At 36.9% G+C, this 20,433-nt stretch overlaps 1 protein-coding gene across 1 annotated transcript in view; it reads right to left on the bottom strand.

Annotated features, from left to right (window-relative positions):
* The window catches only part of GBE1 (1,4-alpha-glucan branching enzyme 1), a 356,294-nt gene that overhangs the window by 178,538 nt on the left and 157,323 nt on the right, over nucleotides 1–20,433 (bottom strand). The window contains exons 4-5 of the mRNA XM_054714070.1: nucleotides 2,487–2,612; nucleotides 1,192–1,327 (exon numbers count right to left, since the gene is read on the bottom strand). Of these exons, the coding sequence (XP_054570045.1) occupies nucleotides 1,192–1,327; nucleotides 2,487–2,612 (262 nt within the window). The remainder of the gene's footprint in view (nucleotides 1–1,191; nucleotides 1,328–2,486; nucleotides 2,613–20,433) is intronic.

Below are 20,433 nucleotides of genomic sequence, written 5' to 3'. Positions count from 1 at the left end.
CCATGATTTTTTGGCATGTCTATATCACCTGTGTGATTCCTTACATGTTTTCCCTTTAACTGACTCACTATTTCCACTTAAATTTATTTGAAAAGTAAAGATTAGTATCAGTCCTTTAAATTGAAAACCAGTATCACCATTAAAAACAAGGTAACCATAAAAATACATACACAACTATTACACTGTTCAAAAAAAAAAAAAAATAGGCACTGCCTTTATTAAAAAAAAAAATGTTTTTCTCTGATTATTTGCTTATACTAAAAATACATTAATAAATACTTTTAAACATTGTTACATTATAAAATGACAGAATACCTCAAATATAATGTTTCTAATATAATATGTATTAAATATAATCAATATTATATTCTCTAAGCAGTTATTTAACTTTGGTTTCTAGAACCTGACTTCATTATCACAGATAATTAAGATCCATATATAAGGGAAAACTTTAACCATGAATTGCAAAACTTTCCTGTAGCCAAAATTTGGACTGCCTAGCAAAAGCAGAATAATTAACTATACTTTTATATTGCTGCCTAGCCACTGGAGCAGGTGCTAATATGCTGTGAAATTATTTTTTTTAAAGCATACCTATAAAAAAAACAGATTTAAAGCATACTGAATCAATGATTCAGCAGTACACTGTTCATTCTCCTCTATTTATTTCCATGAAGACAGACCTGTGTCATTACAATCCCAAACACAAACATCTACAACAATGTGTTTCACACAGAAGATACACCATTAATATTTGTCAAATTCGTCATCCAGACAAGAGCTGTATATAGAATGGCTCTGATATAAAATAAGTTCCAGTCATCTTACAACTTTACAATTTTTCCCTAACAAACTAAAATGAACAGACTTTACTCAATGACCACTTAATGTGATAAAAGCTCTCTTCTGTAAAAAGTAATTATGCTTACATATTTATCTACAGTTTTTGCAAGCCATTAGTTCATATTACTTAAAATTGAAATTGGAATAATATCTTGAATTCTTATTATCCCATTTCTCTTTACTATGCTATCACTATTACAGGGCAATTTGAGAAGCCTAAAATAAAATGCATTTATATTACATATTTAATCTCTTAACACAAAATAGAGACACTTGTAATTAGCTTTTCTTATAAGAGAACAGATTCATTAAAATTTTATCTGAATAAAAATCACAGTTATTACTTACCAAGGTCTTTGATTCTTGGTAGTATATTACATGTAAAATGTTTATAAGAAGCTACTTTTCCTTCAGGGGAAGAAATTCCCACATGAGACTCATAAATTCTTATACCTCTTGGCTTCTTTGGTCTGGAATGCTTAAACTACAGAATATAAAGTTAGATACACAATTAGAACATAAAGGCAGGTATGACACTAGCTGATTAAGCATCCTATATAATAAAAGGCTAATATACAAATCAACTGAACGGCAGAACAACCAGTCGCTATGACGTGCACTGACCTCCAGGGGGCAGATGCTCAATGCAAGAGCTGCCCCTTGTGGTCAGTGCGCTCTCACAGGGGGAGTGCCGCTCAACCAGAAGCAGGGCTCACAGCTGGTGAGTGCAGCGGTGGTGGTGGGAGCCTCTCCCGCCTTCACAACAGCGCTAGGATGTTTGACTGATGGCTTAGTCCATTCCCTGAAGTCTCCCAGACTGTGATAGAGTGAAGGCCAGGCTGAGGAACCCCCATCCCAAGTGCACAAATTTTGTGCACCAGGCCTCTAGTGTTAAATAAAATAGTGGATCAACTCAGTCAAATAAATACTCTGGAAATGTTTTCACATGTAAAAAAAGAATGGCTACATCCATTAAATTTTCTTTTAGGAGAAAATACTTTTCAGAATCATGTTAATGAACCTATTTTTAAAAGAGAAATCATGTATCAGCTTCTGCCTCATCATTGAGTGAAGATATATTTTTGAGCCTAAGCCCTACAGAAAACATAATAGCTATGAAATGCATACATAATTATTAAATGCCAAGCACTTATCAACAAGCTCTAATAACTTAGAGGACGAAAAAGTGAGTTCAAAGATACCTATAATTCTTGAATAAGACAGCCTTAATAATTACACTCATGAAATGTCCTCACTATTCCTTGTTCTTAAGGATACTGATAGTGCTTCAAACCCATGACAAGGAGAAATATTACATCACTGAAGAGTCTTTGATGAATTAGAAATTGTGATTAAGATTTTTAATAATAATTACTATTCTTTATATGTCACTATGTATAGATTTCGTTTTCTTTCCCCCTTCAACCTCAGAAATAGGAGATAAAAAAAAAAACACCTCACGTTCATACTTCATTGGCCACAAATGATGAATCCGATATATGTATAGCAAACAGATACAGTATGACATAAAATATTAAACCAGCATTGAAAAGTTGAACATTATTATAAAAATTATAAAAATAAAATTTAATTTTCCTAAAAATATTGGAATAAGCATTTATTTAAAGATGTGTTTTTCTCACTTTATATGTGTGTTCGGGATCCCAGTGTATCCAATCATAATTCACTTTATCACCTTCACGAGCCACATACTTCGCCCATGGTGAAATACGATACAAAATCTCTCCACTTTTACTCCTAATAACTACCTAAAAAGAGAACAAAATGTTATTGTTTTAAGATAATGCACAATAGTTTATGAGCACTGCTATAAGACGGAAAAGGAAGAATGATTGTAAGAATCTAAACTACCATCTAGATGTGTAACCTTAAAGATGTTTAAATTCTATGGACCTTGCTTTTCTCATCTGCTATAGTATATGACCCTAAAAGTTACTGCTGGTTAGAATAATTTATGATTCTGTGGCAATTTCCAAGATTGCAAACCAATCATTAGAGTGGTTAATTAAAGTCAACATACAGTACATAATAAAAAGCCATGAATATTATTTGGGGACTGCAGTCAATAAATCAAACATCAGGAGGAAATAATCCTACTCTATTGTAAAAAAAAGTGACAAGTGAGTTATATCACCCTTTATTTCTTTTCCTTTCCAAAGCAAATAATTATAACATTTTCAAGAAGCTAAAGAAGAAAAAATGTTTAATTAATGCCTATATCATACCACACATACACACACTACCCTGAAAATATTTTCTAACATTTTTCAAACTCTTCTATACTCTATTTATGTGGTTTTACCACATAAAACCAAACATTTTACCTTTTAGCCACCACTCCTTTATTTGCCAATAGTATCAATATTGTTATCCTATATAATAACTAGAGGCCCAGGTAGGGTGCTTAGACCTGGCCGTCGATCAAGGACAATCAGGGCCTTCCGTCTGTGGGCTGGGGCCGTCCTTCCAGCTGCACTGCCGCCTGGTGGTCAGCGCATGTCATAGCAAGCAATAGAACTCCCAGTCTCTTGGTCGAATTCCCACGGGGACACTTAGCATATTAGCCTTTTATAATTGTCCCCTCGACCAGGAGTTCGACTGGGAGTTCAACAGGGAATTTGACCAGGGGCGGGGCTGGCCAGCCAACCACCCTTGGCCCCACCCCTAACCGGGCCCACCACCCCAATCAAGGGCAGGGCCAGCCAGCTAAAGGCCCACGGCCCCACCTCCTAGCGGGCACGGCCCTGATCGGCCCCCACATCCTGATAGGGGGCGGGGCCATCCGGCCAACTGCCCGAAGGCCGGCTGGACCCCACCTGTGCACAAATTCATGCACTGGGCCTCTAGACAATAATAAAAAATAAGAATAAAATACAAACACAATTTTCACTTTATCATTTTAGATTTAGTATGAAATAGAGGACTGAATTTATTAGCATGATTAGATTAAAAAGTAAGCTACATGAACTAAGTGTCCAAGTGACTGAAATTAGAGCTTTTTTTAAAGTTCTCAGATTAGGAGCTATACAATATTGTCAGCATTGAGAGAAGACATATTCTTCAGTTTCCTTTAATAGAGAAAAGCTCAAGTTTGTATAATTAATTGGTAATTAAATATTTATATAATGTTTTACAATTTAGAAAGGACCTTCATAGTTATATTTCACTTGATTCAATAGAATCTTTATAACATAAATTTTGAAATTATGTCAGTTGCTAAAAATCCCAAAGTCACTGAGTGGCAGAGGCAAACACTGAACACCGAACTCCCTAACTCACTGTCTTATTCTTAATAGACTTCAAATCACAATTTATGATGGAGAAGGCAGATCCCTGATGAAACTGGAGTATATTAACAGTTCTGAATAGCAGCTTGGCAATATGCATCAAATATTTAAAATATTCTCAATGACTCAGCAATTTGAGTTATAGAAATTTGCCCTGTAGAAATAATCAGGAAGGTGCCCAAAACAATTATATATGTTCCTATTAATCTTAGTGTTACTTTTACTAGCAAGAAGTAAATGACTGAATAATGTATAGTTGTTAAAACTTGTACTATTGAATTATATGTATTGAAGTATGCAAGAAAAAAATTATATATTTTTATTGATTTCACTGAGGAAGGGAGAGGGAGAAAGAGACAGAAACATCAATGAGGAGAGAGAATGACCAAGTGGCTGCCTCCTGCATGCTCCCTACTAGGATCAAGACTGCAACCCAGGCAACCCAGGGATATGCCCTGACCAGAAATCAAACCATGACCTCCTGATTCATAGGTTGACACTCAACCACTGAGCCACACTGGCCGGGTGGGAATTTTTTCAAGTTATAAAAAATAATGTGCTGCATCTTCCTAATGTAAATGCACACAATCTCATAGACTAAAGTATTTAAAAAGACAGACAAAATATTGAACTGGTTGGCTCTGGCTAGAGAGATTTTGGTAGCTTTTATTTTCTAGTTGTATGCTGCTATATTGTTATCACTTCGTTTCACTTGTAGAGCTTCTGTAAAATTAGGAAAAAATAAGTATTTTAGTAAGGCTTGCAAATAGATGAATTATATAATTGCAAACACATTTGTGGAGGTGTGCTAATAACCAAGTTAGATATATTGTGTGCCTTAAATCTTACCTTATAATAGACAAATATGCAAATTGACCGCACCTTCGCTACGCCCAAGCCACGCCCATCAACCACGCCCACCAGGAAACCGTTGCAGGGAAGCTGGGGTGCGGCGGAGCCCAAGGCCCGGGAAGCCGCCTGGGGCTTTCGGGGCCTTGGGCGCCAGCCAGGTGCCTGCTCCGATCGCAGGAGCGAGCCAACCTGGGGGTTCGGCTCATTCCTGCGATTGGGTCGCAGGGACCCGGCTGGGGTGCGGCGGAGCCCAAGGCTCGGGAAGCCGCCCGGGGCTTTCCGGGCCTTGGGCGCCAGCCGGGTGCCTGCTCTGATCGCAGGGAAGCTGGGTGCAGCCGAGCCCAAGGCCACCGCCCAGGGCCAAGCCGGGACCCTGAAAGAAGGTAGAAGGCGGTGGCCACAGCCAAGGCCTGGGTCCCCGGTGCCAGCGGAAAACTGGTGCAGGCAGCCAGGTGAATGAAGATCTATTGCACGAATCTTCGTGCAAACGGGCTACTAGTATAGTGATAATGTTAAAAACAGAACTTTAAAAATCCATCAAATCATTTTAAAGAAATATACTAATGAAAATAATATCTTGATGAACTTTTTATAGGGCAAATAGATACTCTGTAAAACTGTTATATTTTGGATGTTAATTATAAAAATGTTATTAGGTTCTTTTTTAATGAGCCAAATTATCTCTTTGACTAATGGGAGGTTACTATCAAAAGACATTATTAAATTAAAAGAAACCTCTACCTGTGCAAAAGCCAAATTAACTGAGTGAACTGTATGAAGTCAAATTTTATTTAGAAATGTCATTTAGAACTCAAATATACACTATAATAAATGGTTGGATAAAATAGTGAAGACAGAAAAAAAAGTGTGTGTGTGTGTGTGTGTGTGCGCGCGCGTGCGTATTCACTCATTCTGGGAACATATTTTGAAAGGCTTCTTGCCAAAAATATTGCTCCTATGGACTAGAAAATTACTGAGATAAGATGCTCTCCAGGTAGCCAACAATTTTATATAAACACAGTGGATATGCTCAGCTGGTAAGATGTGTTAGCATATTCTGGAAAATGCTATTGAATGTAACCCTGGGTTTCATGAGTGAACATATAGAAGACACAGATATTCAATGATATAATTCAATTTTCCCAGATTTCACTACCCAAAGCATAATAATATGCTTTGAGTATATACCTTTTCTCAAAATAAATTACTTAAAAAGGGCTTGAAAAAATATATTAATAAAGATATCTCCTTAATGAGGTACAGGTCAAAGTAAATAACCAAGCAAGTTCATTTCTAATTTATAAATCAATATAATCTCTTCTTCTCTTAAATTACCTCAAATTTACATCATATCTAATTTTTTTATATACTAGTATATTTTTTATTGATTTCAGAGAGGAAGGGAAGGGAGAGAGAGATAGAAACATCAATAATGAGAATCATTGATCTACTGCCTCCTGCATGCCCCCAACTGGGAATTGAGGCCACAACCCTGGCATGTGCCATTAATATTGATCACTACCAACAATAAATAATCAATTAGAACCACGCTTTGATTGTAAAACGACCAGAATATGCCAGAAAACACGGCATTTTGCTTCATGATAATGCACCATCACACACTTCAAAACCAGTTAAAAACATGTTAAAAGATCTTGCCTGGGAAGTATTAACCCACCCACTATATTCACCAGACCTTGCTTCTTCAGATTACCACTTGTTCCAATCAATGGCACACACACTTTCTGAACAGCACTTCAAAACATACGAAGAAGTGGAAAATTGGGTCTCTGAATGGTTTGCCTCAAAACAAGAAAAGTTCTATTGGGATGGTAGCAACAAATTACCTGAAAGATGGGGGAAATGTGTAGCTAGCGATAGACATTACTTTGAATAAAGCACTTTTGATGTTTCTCTTAAAATTATCATGTTTCCTTTGATTACAAAATCTGCATTACTAACTGGTACACCTAGTACTTAAATTTAGTTCATCTCTATCAGTGCCAGAAAGAGTTAAAAGATAAAGTCACCTTGATGAGTAGCCTAAATAACACATTTTATCTCTTATTAACTTCTTACTCCCAAAAAGTAGACAAGCATATACCAATGCCTTTCAGTGACCTTCACTAAACAAGATAAGTCTCTTTGACAATTCCCAGGAAAAGCAAAGTCCTTCAGAATAAATATTGCTGAACTTCCGAATTGATAGGAGACCCTTCAAAAAGGTGAATTTGTAATAGGCCGTTTTTATTGCTAGCCTACTTCTATGAAATTATTTTCAGAGATCGAACAAAAAGAATCACTCTTTATAGGATGTAAATAAAATCTCTACATTTATCATAAGGAAAAAGCTATAGGATTTTTTTTTTCAACCCAATACCTGGCATATTTGATTTATTTTACAGAGATGACCCTATTTAAATAAGTGGAAGATCAGCCGGCAAATATTATAATTATAATTATGCTTATTGAAGAAATTTCATTTTAAATTTTCTAATTAGGAATATCAGGAACACTATCTGATATTAAAAGATATTTCATTGTGAACTTTGAGTTAATTTTGAAGTAATGAGGAAGAAAATCAAGATACCAATAAATGTATCAAGGCAGTTTTCTCATAATAATAAAGCCCTTATGTGTAAATGACCATTTTATGGATAAACTTTGATAGAATGATATATAATAGATAAGTAAAATTATATAAATTAGGGTTATATATGTGCTGTAATTGATTTTCCAATGGTTTATATAATATGAAATTCTAGTATTTTAATGTTTTAAATTTTCTGTAAGATATTTCTGGATATCAAAGTCCATACATACATTTTCAAGATCCCCATCTTTGTTTCATAATTTTCAATTAATCAAATAACCTTACACAAGCCATGTGCATATAGAATCACCATTGAAAATCAGCATGTTCTTATGATACAACCTACAATGTTCAGGGGTTGGGGAAGGTAGAAAAGAGATTAAATGATCAGATTAAGCTCCTTGAGCTCTTATGTTACATAGTACTGGACACTGTGCCAAAGAAAAGAATATGTGATATCCTTGTTAGCAGCTTAACTAAGAAAAAGATAGAAACCAGTTGAACTTCAAAAGCAATATACTATTTTTTTAATTCTTTATTGTTTAAAGTATTACATGAGTCTCCCTTTTTCCCCCGTTGACCTCTCCCCACAGCACAAGCCCTCAACCCCCTTACTGTCTGTGTCCATTGGTTTTGCTCATATGCATGCATACAAGTCCTTTAGTTGATATCTTACCCACTCACCCCCGCCTTCCCTCATAGCTTGGACAGTCTGTTCGATGCTTCTCTGTCTCTGTTTCTATTTTTGTTCATCAGTTTATGTTGTTCATTATATTACACAAATGAGTAAGATCATGTGATATTTATCTTTTCCTGACTGGCTTATTTCGCTTAGCACCGTGGTCGGCAAACTGCGGCTCGCAAGCCGCATGTGGTTCTTGGGCCCCTTGAGTGTGGTATCCACAAAATACCACAGCCTGGGCGAGTCTATTTTGAAGAAGTGGCGTTAGAAGAAGTTTAAGTTTAAAAAATTTGACTCTCCAAAGAAATTTCAATCGTTGTACTGTTGATATTTGGCTCTGTTGACTAATAAGTTTGCCGACCACTGGCTTAGCATAATGCTCTCTAGTTTCATCTATGCTGTTGCAAATGGTAAGAATTCCTTCTTTTTTACAGCAGCGTAGAATTCCATTGTGTAGATGTACCACAGTTTTCTAATCAACTCATCTGCTGATGGACACTTAGGCTGTTTCCACATCTTAGCTATGGTGAATTGTGCTGCTATGAACATAGAGGTGCATATATCCTTTCTGACTGGTGTTTCTATTTTCTTGGGATACATTCCTAGAAGTGGGATCACTGGGTCAAATGGGAGTTCTATTTTTAATTTTTTGAGGAAACACCATACTGTTTTCCACAGTGGCTGCACCAGTCTGCATTCCCACCAGCAGTGCAAAAGGGTTCCTTTTTCTCCGCATCCTCTCCAGCACGTGTCTGTTGATTTGTTGATGATAGCCATCCTGACAGGTTTAAAATGGTACCTCACTGTTGTTTTGATTTGCATCTCTCAGATGATTAGTGACTTTGAGCATGTTTTCCTATGTCTCTCGTCCTTCTGTATGTCCTCTTTCGAAAAGTGTCTATTTATGTCCTTTGCCCAGTTTTTGATTGGATTGTTTATCTTCCTTTTTTTTAAGTTGTATGAGTTCCCTGTAAATTCTGGAGATTAAGCCCTTATACTATTAATAAATTTTCATTGATTCCCATTATTTTAGCTTTGTATGGGAACTTCTTATTTAAAAACATGCTATCACAATTCAGTTGTTTTTTTAAATAGAAACAAAAATTGTTCCAGTGTTACATTTAATAACAGCTTGAGTAGGAATAAAGATTTCTCTAACAGAAATAAAGCCACTGATTTTTTTTAAATCTTTCCTTGAAAGAAAAGATTAAGCATACTTGTTATGAAAAATAAATCTGTAATGTGACAAAAACGAGTATCAGATCAAGTTATACAAACTTTAGCATAAAGGACACCAATGTACAAGACAAAAAGAGACAATTTTTGAGTTATAATACTCATAGTTACTTTGCTCCTGATTTAACACCAATTATAGAATTACAGAGATAGAAAGATTCATACTTACAGGTAGAAGAAACTGCAGAATATTGTCAAAAAGAAACAAATGAAGACCAGTAGTTGCTTCTTATTCTAAAAACTAGAAGCCTGGTGCATGAAATTCATGCACTCGGGAGCGGGGGTTCCTTAACCCACCCTGCGCCCTCTCGCAGTCCGGGAACTCTCGGGGAATGTTCGGCTGCCAAATTAGGCCCGCTCCCCGCTGGCTCCTGCCACCACTGCTGCACTCCTAGCCGTCAGCCCAGTTTCTGGCTGAGTGGCATTCCCCCTGTGAGAGCGCACTGACCATGGGGGCAGCTCCTGCGTTGAGCGTCTTCCCCCTGGTGGTCAGTGTGCATCATAGTGACCAGTCATTCCTCTGTTTGGTCAATTTGCATATTAGCCTTTTATTATATAGGATAGGTATTTATTTGGAATAATTAAGAGACAGATGTTCCTGTACCTATAAAAATAAATTTTACTCCCAAAGGTTTCTACCCTACGTCCCCAATCTTCTAGTCTAAGTAATATAACTATTTTTTTCTGTCTTTGACTGAGATAAAATCTTACAAAGTGAGGTCACTAAAAACAAAAAAACAAAAAACAAAAGGATTATGTGAGGTTTAGCAATCAGGCATTGAAAACAATATCCCTGAGTAAGTGAGAACAACTATTCCAAAGTGAAAAAAATAGGAAGAATCCTGAAATGTTGTAATTGGGTAAAGATTGTTTAGGTGTCTTAGACAAGAAAACAAATAAATTACACATGATAGAAAAGTATAAAATTTAAACTTCCAAAATACTGAAAGATCAATATAGTAATAGAATAGAAAAAAGCTACGAAAAGGGGGAGGTGGGAAGCAGTGAGTTTTCATTACTGAAAAAGTGTGCTTCAAAGAGATTCATCCATGTGCAGTGAAGGCTAGAATTCTATTAAATAAACAGAGTGACAATCTGGTATAATGTCAATAAAAAAATGTCAGAAGTATTTTCAAAAGTGCTAGGTTGGGTGTTACTATATATGGTAAGATGAGTTAAAGCTCTTTTTAGAATATCTTATTAAGTTTAATTACAAAAGTCTATATGGTGATAAATCTAATCATTTGAAGAAAAGAATATATTTCCCCAGCAGTCACTCTAAGTGTTATTGCAATGCAGTATAAGTTATAAAATGGAGGGGGGATAATTCAGCTATAGAATAAATCTATAGAAATTCCAGAAACTAGATATAGAATACATAATTCTAAAAATCGTAAAATCTTTTGCAAAAATATAATTACATATTTCATACACATTTAGACTGATATTTCTAAAAATATAACAAAAGATTATTAAAGAAAATAGGTAATGTTGAAAAGAATTCTTCCTAATGCTTAAATATTCTTTATAAATTAAGGCCTCATAATATAGTTTGCAACTCTATAACTCTTTTCTCTCTTTTATTCTAAAAGATGTGTATTTTGCCAGCTATAGATGGCTTTAGGGAAAGGAAAGCACAAGTATATGTATAAAATGTTGACAGGGAATAAGTACAACCATCAAGAAATGAGAACATAATGAAACAGACAGTGTAATAGGAAATAGATAATGACTACATATTAGATGTAACTCAAGATATGTATTTGGATAATTTCTTGTCAACTATAATTTCTTGTCAACTGATTTTTACAGCATTCTTAATTGTCATAAAAGATAGTCAAGTAGTCAAGTATTCAAGTGATCTGTTTTTGTTGTTAATCCTCACATCCTCACCTGAGGATATTTTCCCATTGATTTTTTTTTTTTTTTTTTTAGAGAAAGTGGAAGTGGGGGGCAGAGAAAAACATTGATGTGACAGACATAAATTGATTGTTTGCCTCCCGCTTGTACCCCAATCAGGGTTGGGGATCCAGCCTGCAACTGCGGTACATGCCCTTGATAGGAATCAAACCAAAGACCCTTCAGTCTATGTGCCAACACACTGTTCACTGAACCAAACCTGCCAGGGCTAAAGTGATCCTTTTGATAATGGACTCTGGCACTGGAGGAAGAGACAGTGATGATGGGAAGAAGTGGTGGTATACAATAGGAGTCTTCACAATAGAGCTATTTACCTAAAGCCTTCCTAGTTCAGGTGAATTTAAATTATTAAACATAGATATTCCCATTTTATATAGACAGCACAGGCATAGGACAGCCAATGAAATTTGATCACCAAGTTTGACTAGCTCTGAGGAGAAGCAAGGAAGTTTAGACAATCCTATATAATAATCCTATATAATAAAGAGGTGATATGCAAATTGACCATCACTCCAACACACAATATGGCTGCCCCCATGTGGTCAAAGATGGCCACCCCCATGGGGTTAAAGATGGCCACCACAAGGTGGCTGGCAGTGGAGGGTAGTTGTGGGTGATCAGGCCAGCAGGGGAGGGCAGTTGGGAGGGGCCAGGCCTGCAAGGGAAGGTATTTGGGGGCAATCAGGCCTGCAGGAGAGGGCAGTTAGGGGTGACCGGGCTGGCAGAGGAGGGCAGTTGCGGGGCACCAGGCCTGCAGGGGAGGACAGTTGGGGGGGACCAGGCCTGCAGGGAAGGGCAGTTAGGGACAACCAGGCCTGCAGGGGAGGGCAGTTGGGGGGAACCAGGCCTGCAGGGGAGGGCAGTTGGGGGTGACCAGGTCAGCAGGGGAGAGCAGTTGGGGGTGACTGGCAAGGGAAGGCAGTTAGGGGTTACTGGGCCAGCAAGGCAGGGCAGTTGGGGGCGACCAGGCCTTCAGGGGAGGAGAGTTAGGGGCAGGCCTTCAGGGGAGGGCAGTTAGGAGTGACCAGGCCAGCAGTGGAGGGCAGTTAGGGGCAATCGGGCCAGCAGGGAAGAGCAGTTAGACATTGATTAAGCTGGCAGGGGAGTGGTTAGGGGGTGATCAGCCTGGCAGGCAGAAGTGGTTAGGGGCAATCAGGCAGGCAGGCAGGTGAGCAGTTGGAGCCAGCAGTCCTGGATTTTGGGAGGGCAATTGAGGGATGTCCGACTGCCAGGTGGGATCGGACCTAAACAGGCAGTTGGACATCCCTCAAGAGGTCCCAGATTGGAGAGGGTGCAGGCTGGACTGAGGGACACACACACACACACACACACACACACACCATGCACAAATTTCATGCACCAGGCCTCTAGCATAGTTAATAAAGCACAAGTCAAAGAATTACCCACCTGACTTCTGTGTGAGACATGAGGCTCTGAGAATATCCACATTGTGAGACACACTGACCTAAGGTTAACTGAGTCACTTGGGGAAATTTAAAGCTATTGGCATATTAGGACAGTAACAATGAACAGACTGAAGAGTAAGAAAAAAAACCCGCGTTTAAATTGAACAGGATTAAACATGAATGTTGGCAGTTTACATAATTTAACAGTGCTACTCAATAAAAGGACTCAGATTAAATGTAAATATTTAAATCATAAAAGGATTATACAGTATATACTTTATCATGAGAAAAAGATTGTGTACTGTAAGGGTACCTTTATTCATTATTTGAAGGCACACTTGGTCAAAGTGCAAATACTTCTATTAAACATAACCAAAAGTAATACCCACCTAAACAGTTATAAAGTGTAATTTTCTTGCACAGCATTGAAAGATCAAATACTAAATAAAATCTGCCTTTAAAAAAAACTGATGCCTAAATAATTTATAAGAAAAAAGCATTGAATATTTTTATTTAAAAAATAGTCCTACCCGAAACCGGTTTGGCTCAGTGGATAGAGCGTCGGCCTGCGGACTGAAAGGTCCCAGGTTCGATTCCGGTCAAGGGCATGTACCTTGGTTGCGAGCACATCCCCAGTAGAGGGTGTGCAGGAGGCAGCTGGTCGATGTTTCTCTCTCATCGATGTTTCTGGCATTCTATCCCTCTTCCTTCCTCTCTGTAAAAAATCAATAAAATATATATATAAAAAAAAAATAGTCCTAAAGAAAAATGAAAGTGTTCATTCAATTCTCAAGACTTTATAATCATATTTAAAATATACTAGGCCCACTTTGAAGGACAAAAAAATAATAAGTGCAATATATTTCACAATACATGGATATAAGAAAAAGAAAATTTGTGAATACATTTCAAATATTTCTGGAATCAATGTTCAAATAAAGAGAGCAGTCAGGAAACAAATATTTATGGACAGTCTATTTTTTAGATACATGTGATTCACTTCTGGAAGCACTAAAACAAAAGGAGGAAAATAATATTTTTATCGTTATCATTCTAAAATGTATTATACTGTCCCCATGGCCTTAACAGAAGAAATTAAACACTTGAAATTCATTTGTATACACTGAACTATGACATGTTTGGAATATGAACATCTTCCTCCTGAATTCAGTAAAGAGAACAGGAGATTTTTATACATGTGTGTCTTTGGCAACTGTTTTCAACCCTGAATGTGCAATGAGAACTAGATGAGAAACATTTTAAAATAAAGATTCCTTGAGTCCTATTTTTATCCACTACCACAACCCCGCCTATTGTCCTTATTTCGGATTCTGTAGTCTGCACTCTAGTGCCTTAGGAGATAAAAGCTAGACCCAAGAAAGCAAAAGACAAAGAACTACAGGGACCAGTGTATTGATGATAAAAGGACAGATTTTTATTATTTAAAAAGTAAAATGGAGGACAGAAAACTAACACCAGAGTTATAGGAAACATATTTTCTAAATTTTGATAATCTATGAAAAATAATTTAATTTCAATAAAAATGCCATGCCTTGGCTTTCCAAAAGAGGGAGATATAACTCCACTGGCATAAATGTATCGATTTGATACATAAATGACATATTCAAATAGGACTTACTGACTGAGTTACTGAACTAAAATCATTTTTAAAAATTTAAATTATGTGTTTATTTTAGCCTTATGATTTTAATTGCCTAAAGAGCACAGTTAAATATATATATATATATATATATATATATATATAATCTCATCATCCACAATAATAAAATGAAAGACACTCTAACTCTTTCATGGAGCTCTCAATTGTAGAAAAAAATATAACAGAAGTCTTATATTGTTTAGACTTTAGAATAAAAATACTGATTCAGAGACCACAGACATTATGGTAACTAAAATTTATTGGTTCTTATTCTTATTTGAAATTAAGATTTAGTATTGTCCAGAAGAACTAGAGACAGAATATTATCCACTTCCTGCAGTGATTATTAAAACTACAAATATTAAATGCTGTACCTGAGAGCTTCTTACTGAAAATGTTCAGAAATGTACTTATTCACTTAAATCAAACCTTTAAAAATATACTGCATTTTTGGGGTGAATAAAATAATATAATCCAGCTTCTAAATTAATAAGTGAATGAATTAAAAAGATCAAAGAAAATAAATATTTGAATTATATTATGATTAAACTAGTAGCCCGGTGCACGAAATTCATGCACGAAGGGGGGAGGCGTTCCCTCAGCCCAGCCTGCACGCTCTCCAATCAGGGAACCCCTTGAGGGATGTCCGAATGCTGGTTTAGGCATGATCCTAAACTGGCAGTAGGACATCCCTCTCACAATCTGGGACTGCTGGCTCCTAACCGCTCACCTGCCTGCCTCCCTGATCGCCCCTATCTGCCTCTGCCTGCCTGTCTGATCACCCCTAACTGCCCTCCCCTGCTGGCCTGATCTCGCCCCCAACTGCCCTCCCCTGCCAGCTTGATCTTACTCCCAACTAACTGCTGGCCTGATCTTGCCCCCAAAAGTCCTCCCCTGCCAGCCTGATCTCACCTGCAATGGCCCTCCCCTGCCAACATAATCTCACCCCCAACTGCCCTCCCCTGCAGGCCTGATCTTGCCCCCAACTGACCTCCCCTGCCGGGCAATTTGGTTCTGATTGGTCGGTTTCTATGCTATGTCTCCAGGCCTAACTCCAGGCCTGATCAGAGAGGTGGGGCTGATCAGCAGCCCCCGAGGAGGTCCAGAGAGAAACAGAGGCACTGCTCCTGGCGAAGCCTGGAGAGAAACAGAGAGGCAACGGCTGATCAACAGCTCCCACGGAGGCTGCGGATCAGACCCTGCCTCTCTCTTCGGGCCTCCCTCCGGGCCTGATCCGCAGCCCCCTCGGCAGTTAGTGTTGGGTCGCTGCGCCCACCCCGGTGGCAGTCAGTGCTGGGTCGCCACGGCAACCCAGCACTGACTGCAGGACTGACTTCCAGTGTTCAGTCAAGCCTTCAGTCGGTCGTTACGGATCCTGAATTGTTATATATTAGGATTATACATACAAATGGTGTAAACAAGGGATATCAGCATCAAATTCCAAATATTAATTCAACTTGCTTTGGAAAAGTATATTCTAAGACAATGTGAAACTGTCCTTGGTTAAACACGCACACACACACAAAAAACATACACATTAAATACTAGAGGCCCAGTGAATGAAATCTATGCACGTGTAGGATCCCTAGCGGCTGCTGGCTGCTGGCCAGGGCATCCCTTCCCTGGTTGCCAGTTGCCTGTTGCCAGCTGAGGCCTTCCTTCATTTACACTGCCCCCTAGTGGTCAACACACATCAATTGTTTATTGTTTTCAGGGAGTGATCGAACTCCTGGTTGGTCGAACTCCTGAGGGGACACTTTGCATATTAGGTTTTTATATATATAGATAAAATATAAGCAAAAACAGTTGAAAACAGGGTACCTATTTATTCAGAATGCTATTTATCATATTTATTTATTTTATCCACTTTCTATATACTGGTAATTACAGTTAAAAATAGATGGTTGTTTCTCTTAATCAGCATGTGGCCAAATCAACAAGTTTCCACACATTTACAATAAGGTTTCAGGTAGTTGATTACTACTGCTCTCTCAACTTCAACATTTTTTCAGAAAATAGAGTGGAAGATAAACAATTGAGTTTAATTATTGTTTCATTCACTTGTGACATGGGACAGAACACTTAATCTACCCAACATCCAGTTTCTTCAGTTAAAACTGAGAATAATCATAGTATCTATATCTTGTAGGACTGTTAAGCAAGGATTAAATCAGAACAAGCTATTGGGCAACAAAGTGCATAAAATAGTACCTTTAATATAGTGAATAATCAAAATAATTTTCTTTTAATTCAAACTGCTCTAACAACTTAAACTCATAAAAGGAGAATAGTATGCATGGAAGACTATTTGTAGTCATGAAAGATACTGCAAATAAAAACATCTTTGGTGATAATATTTTCTTTCTTATATCCTATTCAAGTACAGATAATTTATTTTGCAATGAACATGAGCTGATATTTTGTAGGCTCAGACCTTAATAACATGAAAAGATGCATGATCTTGGACAAGTTATAACTTCCTTGAAATGTTATTTTCTTAACTAAAACAAGCATATTGGACAAAAATGACCCTAAAAGTTCCTTCTTGTTTGCAACCTATTCATTATGAACAGAAAACTACGTTGTGTGTATGTGTACGTACATATGTACAGAATAATGAGAATTAAAAAACAACAACAAAAAACCACAGCATATGTAAGTTCTGAGACTATGTGAAGTAAATGTTTAATCATGATGCTACTTCAATAAGGAAGGGACTTTTAAGATGTTTTAAGAAGAAAATGGATTTGGAAAGGCAGAAACACAGAAAATGGGCCTGGTTGGAGCATTGTCCTGATACACCAAGATTGTGGGTTCAATCCCTGATCAGAGCACATACAAGAAGCACCTAATAAATGCATAAATAAGTGGAACAACAAATTGATGTTTCTCTCTCTCTCTCCCTTCCTTTTTCTATCAAAATCAATAAATAAAAATTTAAAAAGAAAATGGGCCATTCCAGTAAATGAATATAATAGATATTTGGAAGTGGAAACAAATAAATGCAATGAGAATAACAAAATATGATTCTAGAAGACTACAGGATCTCCCAAATAAGAAACTGGCATTCACCTAATAGCTAGTAAAGTTGAGCGTCTTTTCACATATGTGTTGACTTTTTATATGTTTTCTTGGAAGAAGTGTCTGTTCAGATCCTGTATACATTTTGTAAGGGGATTGGGTTTTTGTTTGTTTTTTTATTGTTGAGTTGTATAAGTTCTTTATATATTTTGGATATTAATCCAATATCTGAGATATTGTTTATAAATATATTCTCCCATTCTGCCTTATTTTTTTTGTTGATGGTTTCTTTTGTTTTGCAAAAGCTTCTTAGTTTGATGTAGTTCCATTCATTTATTTTTACTTTTACTTCCCTGTAAAAGTAAAGGTCAAATTCATGAAATCCTCTCTTAGGCCAAGGTCCTTAAGTTTAGCACCTATGTTTTCTGCAATATATTTTATTGTTTCAGGTTTTATATTTAGATCTTTGATGCATTTTTTAATTAATTTTTGTATATTGTAACCCAGAAACCTCTCTTCTAGGTACCTACTCAAAAATTTTGAAAAATATACATATACTCCTATGTACATTGCAGCATTATTCACAGTAGTCAAGACATGAAACAATCAAAGTATCCTTCAATCAGTAACTGGATAAAGAAGATGTGATATATAACACACACACACACACACACACACACACACACACACACACACACAATGAAATATTAGCCATAAAAAAAAAAGATGAAATATTGTCATGGGTTGATATGGAGAATTATTCTAAGTGAAGTAAGTTAGGTGGAAAAAATCAGGAACCATATGATTTCACTCATATGGTTATAAAACAGAAAGCAACAAACAAACAAACAAAAACTCATAGACACAAACAACAGTATGGTGGTTACCAGAGGGAAGGAGTTGGGGTGGGAGGAGGTAGAAGAGGATAAAGGGGATCAAATATATGATGAGGAAAGGAGACCTGACTTTGGGTGGTAAATACACAATAAAATATAGAATCTCTGTGTCTACAATGGAAATATTAATATCTCCTTTACCCTAAAAAGGGTATTATGATAATGAAATAAGAGGATATTTGCAAAAATGCTTTGAAAAACCATCCTATTTTATTTGCTTTATCTGGTTCTTTCCTATATTACAGGGTAGGGCAAAAGTAGGTTTACAGTTGGAATTACTGGCCTTATAAAAAGTAGAAGCCTCTCTTATAAAAAGGCCAGTAATTCCAAAATTGCCACCCACCAAAATCATTAGGAACTATTTAAAAATACAAAGATTTCTTCCTCTTTGATGGTGATAGCAAGCTATCTTTGAAAATTACTGCCTCCCGTGATCCAAAGGGGAATCTACTGGAGTAATACAGACAAAAGGAAATTAAAGGACCAAGCTACAAATGAAAAGAACAATATTCAAGAAATTCTGCAGAGTTAGAATCAGCTATACTTGACTAAATATGACAGTAATACAAAGACAAAAAGTAAAAAAGAAAACTCACAAAACTAAAAGCTTACATCTTGGAAAATCAAGAATATGGCAGACCTTTTGAGAGTGATAAGTTTACAAGTAAAAAAATGAACTTGTTTCCTCATATTAAATGTCAATTGTACACTTCAAAGTCATCAAATTTACCTCACTTAGAAAGTTTTGATTCATACATATAGAACTGTAATACAAATGTACTTTTTGCAGTACATCCAGGGAGCATTTTACTGTTAATATTAAGCAAATTTAAAACAGTATATCAGTGCATTTTCATTAATATATTTTGTGTTTACTAGTATGTATAGATTTAACTTCTGTCCTCTTCCAAAATCCCACAAGAATATATGCACTATTGAACCCAGAGCTAAAAAGTTAAGCTACATTGATTTCATCACTGTTCTAGAAAAATAGCTTATTTTAAAGTAATTAGAACAGCAAAACAGAACTGCCTAATAAGTCTAAATTATAAAATTATTTTCAGATTTGTTACTTTTGAAGTTTAGTCTAATTTAAATTATCTCTCAAGTGTATCTAGTAGAAGCCTCTCTTCAAAAACAAGTAAGGATCATGTATAAATAATACAAAGCACTTAGTCTAGGTAAAGCAAATATTTGCTTGGTAGTATACAATTTATATGTGTGAATTATGGATTCTTTTGTAATGGTATCTCTCTTTTAGAATACATTCCCATTCCCCATTCTCTAGGAAATTTGTTTTATCTATATATTCCTTATAATTATGATAAATTAAAATATCCTTTATATTTTAGGCAAATGTCATTTGTGTGTTGAAACGATTACATAAAACACAAAATAACTGCACTAAGTGGTATGTCAATATATAGTTGGCAGGCTTCAAGAGTTATAAGCAGAAACAGCCAAATTTGTTCTTGTGACTTCTTAGAAGTCACTGAGAACACATGGGAGTTGTCTTCATCCTATATGCAAATCGACGGAGGGAACAACCGGTGGAATGACAGGCTGTTATGATGCACACTGACCACCAGGGGACAGACGATCAATTCATGAGCCGCACCAGCAGTGAGCCAGTGGGTGGTGCCAGTTCGCCAGCCAAGGCAGGTGCCAGTGGGGGCCCCCTGATCACCCCGCCTGCCAGTCACCCCACAGATGGCCCTCATCGCCGGCCAAGCCTAGGGACCCTACCCTATATATTGGGAACAGTCTGTTAGATTTAAAAATTAAAACCTGGCAAGGCTACTCTAACACTGAAAAAACAGGATGACCCAGTGATGCCATGCATGGACTCTGGCTTGCACATTTTGTGGTCAGCCCTGATTCTGACACTTATAACTCTGACAAAGCCAATTATTTAACTTCTCTCTGCTTCAGTTTTTCCACCCATAAGATGGGGAAAATGGTACTACTGCATCAGAAGGATCATGTTATGTACTACTTTTTATAATCAGGGCAAAA

Source organism: Eptesicus fuscus, chromosome 3, assembly GCF_027574615.1.
Source record: "Eptesicus fuscus isolate TK198812 chromosome 3, DD_ASM_mEF_20220401, whole genome shotgun sequence".
Taxonomy (NCBI): domain Eukaryota; kingdom Metazoa; phylum Chordata; class Mammalia; order Chiroptera; family Vespertilionidae; genus Eptesicus; species Eptesicus fuscus.
This window is presented reverse-complemented; position numbering and strand designations above follow the sequence as displayed.